Here is a 9,722-nt window from a genome sequence, read left to right on the forward strand (position 1 = left end):
CCACCCATCCCACCACCGACGTGACACCACCCCTCCCTACCGCCGATCAACCCCACCACTCCCCATCGCCGTTGCGACCCCACCCACCCCCGATCTCCCTTCTCTCTCTCTCTCTCTCTCTCTCTCTCTCTCTCTCTCTCTCTCTCTTCCCTCTCTTTGCCTTCCTCCTTCTCTCTTCCCTCTATGCCTCCCTCTTTCACCGGACCACCATGGGTGGTCGGCACGATCCCTGATCTGGAGGTCTATGGGGTCGTGTCGACTACCCATGGTAGTCCGATGAGGGAGGGAGGCAGAGAGAGGGAAAAGAGAGGGAGGGAAGGAGGCAGAGAAACATAAAAGAGAGAAGGAAGGGAGATCTGGGGGTGGGGTTGCGCCGGCGGTGGGGATGGGTGGCCGGCCAAATTGAAAAAGTGAGTTTTTTTTTAATGCAGGGACAAAATAAGAAAAAATGGGCAAAAAAATAAGAGAATGATCAACTTAGTCGTTTTGGTCCTATCAGCCAGCAACCTTGGTTGGGCCTTAAGACCCAACTCCGCCCATCTTAACCAAGTCCAGTCCAAACCTTTTTCTTTTTTTATTTCACCGACATTATATTTCGAAATATATAGCCAAAAAATATCGAATCCGCCCCCTTCTCACTAAAAAATATCGAATCCGCCCCCTTCTCACTAAACCATATCGAAAACGCCCCCTTAATTAAGTTAATTTGCATCTCCAATTATTTCTGAATTTCCCTCTCTCCCTCCTCAATCCTAAATTTCCGACGATACAGAAGCACACACAAACCCTGGAAAAAACCTGAAGTTTCACTCCTAACCTTATTCTTAATTCCCCTCCGAGAAACCCCTGCCCTAGTTTTTCTATGAATGGATCTTCTCCGAGCCTACTCAGAGCGAAACGACGACGAATTGGGTTCGCCAGAGGAACACCACAACCAAAACCCTAATTCCACACCATCGTCCCCAGACGCGTCGCCGCCTAGGCTTCTCCCCGCCAAGTCCGCCGCGCCCAAGGTCGATGACACGATGCTGGCCCTAACGGTGGCCCAGGCCCACCAGGCCTCGTCCAGGCCCATCGACCCGTCCCAGCACGTCGTCGCCTTCAACCCCACCTACGACCAACTATGGGCCCCCATCTACGGCCCATCTCATCCGTACGCCAAGGACGGCATTGCCCAGGGCATGCGCAACCACAAGCTCGGCTTCGTCGAGGACGCCGCCATCGAGCCCTTCGTCTTTGACGAGCAGTACAACACTTTCCACAAGTACGGCTACGCCGCCGACCCCTCCGCCTCTGCTGGGTACAATTACGTCGGCGATTTGGAGGCCCTGCAGAAAAACGACGCCGTTTCGGTTTATAACATACCCCAACACGAGCAGAAGAAGCGGAGGATTGAGAAGAGGAAGGAATCGGAGGACAATGAGGGTACTGACGACGCCGATATCGACCCTGAGGAGGTCGGAAACCCTGCGAGTGACGCGTGGTTGATAAAGAATAAGAAGAGTCCGTGGGCGGGCAAGAAGGAGGGTCTGCCAACGGAGCTGACCGAGGAGCAAAGGAAGTACGCCGAGGAATATGCGAAGAAGAAAGGCGAAGAGAGAGGCGGCGACAAGGGCGAGGCTGTCGTTGATAAGACTACGTTTCATGGGAAGGAAGAGAGGGATTACCAGGGAAGGTCTTGGATTGCGCCGCCGAGAGACGCCAAGGCCAGCAACGATCACTGCTATATTCCCAAGAGGTTGGTGCACACTTGGAGTGGGCACACAAAGGGTGTGTCTGCTATTCGGTTCTTCCCCAGATACGGGCATTTGATTCTCTCTGCTGGGATGGACACCAAGGTGAAGATTTGGGATGTTTTCAATACCGGTAAGTGTATGAGAACGTACATGGGTCATTCAAAGGCGGTTAGGGATATTTGTTTTTCTAATGATGGGAGTAAGTTTTTGACTGCTGGTTATGATAAGAATATCAAGTACTGGGATACAGAAACCGGGCAAGTGATATCGACCTTCTCCACGGGGAAGGTTCCGTATGTGGTTAAGCTTAATCCGGATGAGGATAAGCAGAATGTGCTGTTGGCTGGGATGAGTGATAAGAAGATTGTACAATGGGATATGAATGAGGGCAAGATCACTCAAGAGTATGATCAGCATTTGGGTGCTGTGAATACCATTACATTTGTTGATAATAACCGGAGGTTTGTTACTTCCAGTGATGACAAGTCACTTCGCGTATGGGAGTTTGGGATCCCTGTGGTTATTAAGTATATTAGTGAGCCTCACATGCATTCTATGCCATCGATTTCGCTGCACCCCAATTCGAATTGGCTTGCAGCACAGAGCATGGACAACCAGATTCTTATTTACAGCACTAGGGAGAAGTTTCAGCTCAATAAGAAGAAGAGGTTTGCGGGGCATGTTGTTGCCGGGTATGCTTGCCAAGTCAATTTCTCTCCAGATGGACGGTTTGTTTTTTCGGGTGATGGTGAGGGTCGATGCTGGTTTTGGGATTGGAAGACTTGCAAAGTCTTTAGAACTCTCAAATGCCATGAGGGGGTGTGCATTGGAGCTGAGTGGCATCCCTTGGAGCAAAGTAAAGTCGCAACATGTGGCTGGGATGGCTTGATTAAGTATTGGTAAGTAAAGGTTCATTTCCTAACACTTTAGGCAAATTTATAATCATTCATATGCACAGGATTTGGTTTTCTGACTTATGTGTCTTAAGTAGTTTCATATAGCTGATGCTAAAGGATGTGCCTATATTTGTTCATCTCTGCTAAACTCATGCAATTAATTTTCCAATGTCAACTTTTGATGCTCGATAGGCAAAGTGTGGCTTATCAATGTAGTATGATACTCTGAAATATTTTGTGTATTTAGTAAAAGGCTAGGATTCCTGAGTTGACCTTGATCAGATCAGGCTTTTTGTTTTTGTTTATGGATTGTTTTGGGAACCAGAAATGTAGGATTCCAGACTTCACATATTTTGTGTTTCTTCCCCTGCACCCCCTTTCCTCAATCCACCTCACGAGTATAGGGAGGAGCAGGAATTGAAATATTTTCTTATAGGGCAGGAATTGAAGCTATAATTTGTCCCTCTTAGGATAGAGTGTTAGTATAAGGGGAGCGTTTTTTATGTGAGTTTTGGGGAAGGGAGGAATTTCTTCCACCCTGCCTTGACCTTAAACTTCCATGTACTGATGATGCCCCTCTAACCTTTAGTGCATAAGGTTTTGTGCCTTTCGGTTATTGAGGTGGGTTGTGATGTGATTTGTCTAAGCAGTGAGATTTTTATTTAATATTTGCTTGCTACAAATTTGTAAGATGTGTCGATTTTTCTTTAATCCTACTGAAATTTCTTCCAGTTTTACACAAATATTCAGCTTTTGGCTGTTCTTATTTTCTTTTGGTCTCTTGTAGCACATTCCACCCAAAATACTTATTCAGGTAACTGGCAGAGGGAAAACATACACTCCTCCTTATTCCTCACTTTTTCATTTTTGACCTATATTTTTCAAGGAACTTTGGATTATGTATACTTTTCCATTTGTCAATGGTTGCCAGCTGTTTTGTGGTCTGATTATAAGTAGTTTGGTAATGATTAGGCTTCAAAACTTCTAGAAGGTTTAGGAGACTTGTGGTCTGATTAGAAGTAGCTTGGTAATGATTAGAAGCCAAGTTCTAGTGTTGTGTATCTACTCTTTCTTTCCTGCCTAATTGTGCTCTAATGTCTTAGGGCTAACTTCAAAAGTGCTCTTTGTTTCCCTGCATAACTTCTCTTATATTTAGGTTTCTTCTTTGTATTTATGGTGCTTTTAGTCTGTGTGGAAATATTTAGGCAATTCCTTTTTTTTTGGTCCAATACTAGGCTAACACAAAGGGGAAGGAATGTGAGAGAGAGAGAGAGAGAGAGAGAGAGAGAGAGAGAGAGAGAGAGAGGGGGGGGGGTGAGCAAGTTAAGTACAAGTCATCAGAATTACTAATGTCATTGAAATGGAAGCATATCATTTTTACTGTTAATAATGGTAGATACCATGGATCCATTGTTTTTGTACATTTAGGTTATATTACATGGTGGGATAATTTTCATGAAGCCAAGTGTGTACTTGTTTTTCATATCTCATGAAAAAATGTTGCAGTTACTTACACACACATACACAAGTTGTTTGAATATTTTATGCTTTGCTTTGTCCTTTTAATACTAGTTGTTCAGTCCTGACTATGATCTTTTTGTGTTGCTTGCAGGGACTAACTACATTTCAGTTCAATTTGGAGAAGGGGCCAATTGATTTATCATTTTCAGTTCAATATGGATATGGGGCCAATATCAAGTGTTGTACCCATCTTGGGGATTGCCGGACACAAGGATAACTATAAGATTGCAGGACAAACTCTGCCAACATCTTTATGTTACAATCGCCAATATCTTCTGGTTATGCTGGATATGTACTCATAATACAATTTTTTTGGCCTTCTTTACTTGTATCTTTAGAAGTTTTCACTTGTATCTTCTTGTTATGCTGGATATGTGTACTCATAGTACAATTTTGTTGGCCCTCTTTACTTGTATCTTTAGAAGTTCGAGCAGTTTGACATTTGGGCACTATTTGTGCCATCTCATGTCTCTTTATCCCTCTTCTTACCGCAAAGTTTGATGATTACATTTTTGCCCATCCCAGTTTTAAATGTTTGAGTCCTTAAATTTTGCTCTATAGCTGCAACATTGTATAAGCTGCTTGGAAGTGTATCAACTGTACTATTTTTTGTGGTCTCTCTAGACCTATCTTGTGGTCTCCCATTCCCTAGAAATACAAGTGGTCTCTCTAGACCTCTCTTGTGGTCTCGGCGTCTCGCATAATCCACCCAAAATTGCAATTTCACCATAAAACATGTATAAGCTGCTTGGAAGTTGGAAGTGTATCAAATATTCAAATGTAATATTTTTTTTTTTTTTTTATCAACAACTATTGTCTTTTCGACAAAAGAGAAATTGTGTGCTACACTGCTACCATACCTGGCATATTTATATTTGTACTCATGGATAACAATATGACTACCAACAAACGGCGTCGTATTGATTCTATGAAATTAGAACCTAGTAAGAATTTTTTTTGCAACCCAGGACCTTACTGGTTACCACTGTCGTGTCGTGAGAGGTGGTCATGGAGATGGGCTGTGTGTGGATGAGACGAATCCTAGTAAGACCTCACTCTCTGCCTCTGCAGAAGAAGCCTGCCATGGCCATAGCCTCCCCATTATTCTCTGTCACACACCAAAACCACATCTCCTACTCCTTTCCCAGACCATCACCACCTCTTTTCATTCCTCTTATTTTGTCCCACCGTCTCTCGCTTTCAACAGCCACATCTCGCGCTCTTCTTAGTCCTCTCTTTTCCATTGACGGCGATTCCTCCGGTTTTGGTGAGCTTACGTTTGTGTTTCACTGATATGGGGTCTTCTTCTTGATTCTGATTTGGGATTTCCATGTGATTAGGAGGAGGTGACAGGATTGAAATTTCAAACGAGGGCTCGAAGGTGCTTCTCAAGGGGATGAGATACGACGAGCTTGAAGTAATTCTCTTTCAGCTCACTAAAGTGACTTCTAGTTGTTGGCATTCTTGCTTGTTAAACTAAACTGTGTCACTTATAGTTGTATTGCTTTGACAGAAATGGGTTCAATCACAAGGGTACAGACCTGGCCAGGCTTTGATGCTATGGAAGCGTCTCTATGGGAACGGTATTTGGGCTCTTCACAGTGATCAATTGGAAGGTTCATTGTCCCCCTTTTCCTTATTTATGTTAACCCAATTCCACTCTTTGCCCATACAATAGCTTTAGTAAGCAAATTGGTTTCTGTGTTGTTCAATGTTCTCTCAGTGTAATTTGATTTCTGGTCAATGAAATTGTCTTCCTCTTTTAATATGTAGGCTTGAATAAAGATTTTAAGAAGATGTTGAGTGAGAATGCTGAATTCAAGGCATTATCTTTGAAGCAAATTATTACCGCAGCTGATGGAACTAGGAAGGTACATAAAATCAATTCCTTGTGTCCCTGTACTGCTACTAGGTGTAAAACTATTAAGGGATATATGGCTTTAGGTAGTTACTTGCATTTCTTTGAGAACCTTTTCATTGATTGTGAAACTCACAGGAGGTTTCAGATTTTGTTCACTTTGGAAGATGAGTTGGTGATAGAAACAGTTGTCATACCTTCAGATAGTAGCAGGAATACTGTTTGTGTTTCAAGTCAAGTGGGCTGTGGCATGAATTGTCAGTTCTGCTACACTGGAAGGTGAGCTTTCATTCTCCTCCTTTGAACTATGAATTCCATGTTCTTTCAAGTTCCAATGGCCTGAAAAATCTGAATGTTGGTTCTAAGTTTCCATTTTGCAGGATGGGTCTAAGGAGGCATCTCACTGCAGCTGAGATTGTAGAGCAGGCTGTATTTGCACGGCGCCTGCTCACAAGTGAAGTTGGTGACATTACGAATGTTGTATTTATGGTAGGTTAAGTTCAGAATACATTTCAAATGAATGAGTTTTTATTTTATCAGAATAAGCAAATCCAAATATCGCTTGCTTGTATTTGGATCTGTTGGTTTCCATCAACTAGACAGATAACAGATAGCTTTCATACTGAACCTGCATTATGCATTAACACATCTTGTGCTGATTTAGATCACCAGAAAATAGAATTGATTCATATAACATATACCTTCTTCCTCTCTGATAATAGGAATAAATTTATATTTCTAGGGAATGGGAGAACCGCTACACAACATTGACAATGTTATTAAAGCTGCAGACATAATGGTGCATGATCAAGGCCTTCATTTCAGTCCTCGAAAGATCACTGTTTCAACAAGTGGACTTGTCCCCCAGCTGAGGCGTTTCCTCAAAGAATCTAATTGTGCTTTAGCTGTTAGTTTGAATGCGACAACAGATGAGGTATTTCCATTCAGTTTTATTTGGAGCCACATGCATATGTGATTAGAAGGCACAACATACACACGTGCATGCACACATGGTATGACCTTCCTTACACAAATACACATCGCAGGTCAGAAACTGGATCATGCCAATTAACCGGAAGTATAAATTAAGCTTGCTTCTGCAGACCCTTAGGGAAGAACTTCGCTTCAAGAATAACTACAAAGTTCTTTTTGAATATGTAATGCTTGCAGGAGTAAATGACAGGTAAATTAACATAGTATTTCATGGAATGCTGCTGCATGGCATTATTTTGCACAACTAATGTCATTGAAGCTCAAATTACTTGATTTGGATTTGTCGGAAGCAGTATTTGGTTGATGCCATTTAGGGATTCATTTTTTGCCATTTTTTTGTTTGTGACTTTATGCTTTGCACATTGCAGCATTGAAGATGCAAGGAGGCTTGCTGATCTGGTTCAGGGCATTCCATGCAAGATCAATCTCATCTCATTTAATTCACATAGCGGATCCCAATTCAGACCAACCAGCGAGGAGAAGATGATTGAGTTTCGAAATCTTTTGGCTGAAGCAGGGTGTGTTGTTATCTTGCGGCCGAGTAGAGGTGATGATCAGATGGCTGCCTGTGGTCAGCTTGGCAAGCCTGGTGCAATCCAAGCTCCCATGCTCCGTGTTCCAGAGCAATTCAAAATGGCAACGAAAGTGTCTGTGTGATTGATTATCTGGACATCATGTTCCTAAAGCGTATTTGCTGCACCAAGATGAAGCATGCTAGACAGGTGCTGCATCACATGGAAATTGGAAAGTAGCCTGGGGTATCCGACCTTTTTGTTATTCACATTTTGCTCCGGTTTTGCGTCACCATGGTCTGCATATTCAAACTAGCTTTCACTTGTATTCATCCAGGGCTAGTTCTCAAACGAAGGTGAAAACCTTGCTAGGAATGTATTTGATGTCTTCTCAAAACAGAAAAATAGCATAAAATATATATCTTTAGCTTGTTTAATGTGCAATACAAAAACCCTGCTCAAGGAAAGTTACCCTTGTTTAATAAATTAATATTGATAGCCTTTGTCATATGAATCATAGTTATGATCAGCACACAAACTGAAAAAATGGTTTTACATTTAACTTATTTTCATGTTTAAACACTTGACTTCTATTCATGGCCAAAAAAAAAACACTTGACTTCTATTAAAAATAAATGTTTATACACTACAATGTTTCAAGTGTTTTACACATAAGACTCTGAAAAAAAAGCACAAGCACACGCTACACTCAAATGGACATTTCACTTGGCTTCACCCTCACTTTCTTCTTCTTTCACACTCGAACTTACAAGTTACAAATTTACAATCACTCATTTATTACACTCATTTTATTTGTTTTCACACTGCAGGTTACTCTTTCTTTCTCTTTCGTCTGACAGTATGCTTATTCTCACGTTCTCTCCCACTCAAACACACCTTTACTTTTCGACCCAAAAAAAAAAAAAACACACCTTTACTTTCCCATTAAGTTTTAGCTTTAAGTGACGAGTGGTCTAGCTGGGATAAGTGAAGGTAGAGAGAATTTTTTGTCGAATAATACTAATAAATAAAAATAAAAATAAAAATAAAAATAAAAATACACCTTACACTTGTATTTACGTGACAGGCAAGTTTCTCTCCTCTGTCACACTCAACTACTAACAACCAACTCACTTTCAATCAGTCACATCTTGGTCAGGTTGCTCCCTCCCCAATCTTGTTTGCAACCTGTTCTCACAAGTTTGTAGCTACAAGTTTTGCTAAGCCAACAATTTTGTAAAATTAGAAAAAACTATAAAGAGGGTGGAGGTGTTCATTTTCCAACTACAATATAATCAAAGAATAAAATTTCGAGTTTTAAGGAGATTTCAATGAAAATTTGACGAAAATTTTGAAAATTTTTAAATTTCAACAAAAATTAGACGGAAACGACAGAAATTATTATCAAACTACAAAATTTTGAATAAAATTTTACCATATGTTTATTTAACATATTATCTACTATATTGATAAAAAATATTGAAGAAAGCAAATTATATGGTAGGTTTCATTTGATATGTGATGAATATAATGCGCTCTGGAAGCAAATACTGTTAAATAAAATTAATATAATGAATAAATAAAATTACTATATTTTTTATACTCTATAATCTATAATCTATACACTAAACCATATACTTTATATGCCCTAATATTACATTAAACCCTATATACTCTATATTCTTTAAGATTTGGTATAAGATATTAAGATTTATGCCCTTTAGAGTATTTTAATTATTTTTTATATAGAAATGTATTATGATTTAGGATTTAAAGATAACTAAACGAAATCCAAAAAGAATCAAACGAAACCCCAAACTTTTTTTTTTCTTTCCAATTGCCCAAAGACCTCAAACCCTAATCAATCCTAAACCTTTTTTTTTTCTCTTTTTTTTTTATCTTTTCTTTTTTTTTTTCTTTTCAAAATCTTTTCTTTTGTTTTCTTTTGTTTCTTTTCTTTTTCTTTCCTTTTTTTTTTCTTCTTTCCTTCTTGGCTTCCACTTCTTCTCGTGGGCGTGACCTTTCTTCTTCCCTTTTCTTTTTTTTTTCTTTTTTTTTTCCTTTTCTTTTTTTCTTCTTTCCTTCCTGGCTTCCACTTATTCCCTTTCATTTCTATCTCTCTCAACCGCCACCGCTATGCGACTCAGCATATGGCATATCATTGATATATCTATTTATCTTTTCTCTCCTTCGGTCCTCCTTCTCC

At 40.3% G+C, this 9,722-nt stretch overlaps 2 protein-coding genes across 3 annotated transcripts; both read left to right on the forward strand.

Moving 5' to 3' along the window:
- The first annotated feature begins 685 nt into the window (after positions 1-685).
- On the forward strand, positions 686-4,594 carry LOC147294986 (Transducin/WD40 repeat-like superfamily protein). Its single transcript, XM_086234608.1, has 2 exons — positions 686-2,635; positions 4,245-4,594. Exons 1-2 carry the CDS (start codon positions 867-869, stop codon positions 4,249-4,251), a joined length of 1,776 nt encoding a protein of 591 aa, XP_086090734.1. The 5' UTR covers positions 686-866; the 3' UTR covers positions 4,252-4,594.
- Positions 4,595-5,013: 419 nt separating this feature from the next.
- LOC147294987 (Radical SAM superfamily protein) lies at positions 5,014-8,019 on the forward strand. 2 transcript variants are annotated; one of them, XM_086233716.1, is made up of 9 exons: positions 5,014-5,420; positions 5,494-5,570; positions 5,667-5,769; positions 5,927-6,024; positions 6,160-6,290; positions 6,392-6,500; positions 6,754-6,945; positions 7,115-7,194; positions 7,373-8,019. In XM_086233716.1, exons 1-9 carry the CDS (start codon positions 5,162-5,164, stop codon positions 7,659-7,661), a joined length of 1,338 nt encoding a protein of 445 aa, XP_086089842.1. In that variant the 5' UTR covers positions 5,014-5,161; the 3' UTR covers positions 7,662-8,019. The 2 variants fall into 2 exon arrangements, with proteins under 2 accessions (XP_086089842.1, XP_086089841.1); XM_086233715.1 differs by having other exon boundaries at positions 5,018-5,420; positions 7,058-7,194.
- Positions 8,020-9,722: the final 1,703 nt, after the last annotated feature.

The sequence above is a fragment of the Dryas octopetala genome, chromosome 2, assembly GCF_963921425.1.
Source record: "Dryas octopetala chromosome 2, drDryOcto1.1, whole genome shotgun sequence".
Taxonomy (NCBI): Eukaryota; Viridiplantae; Streptophyta; class Magnoliopsida; order Rosales; family Rosaceae; genus Dryas; species Dryas octopetala.

What these genes read in the sequence shown, in the direction of transcription:
- LOC147294986 (XM_086234608.1), top strand. Translation starts at nt 867, where the DNA reads ATGGATCTTCTCCGAGCCTACTCAGAGCGAAACGACGACGAATTGGGT.
- LOC147294987 (XM_086233715.1), top strand. Translation starts at nt 5,162, where the DNA reads ATGGAGATGGGCTGTGTGTGGATGAGACGAATCCTAGTAAGACCTCAC. An exon ending in CAGCTGATGGAACTAGGAAG is followed by an intron (nt 6,025 to 6,159) that starts GTACATAAAATC and finishes AGGAGGTTTCAG; the next exon opens with ATTTTGTTCACTTTGGAAGA. An exon ending in TTACGAATGTTGTATTTATG is followed by an intron (nt 6,501 to 6,753) that starts GTAGGTTAAGTT and finishes TTATATTTCTAG; the next exon opens with GGAATGGGAGAACCGCTACA.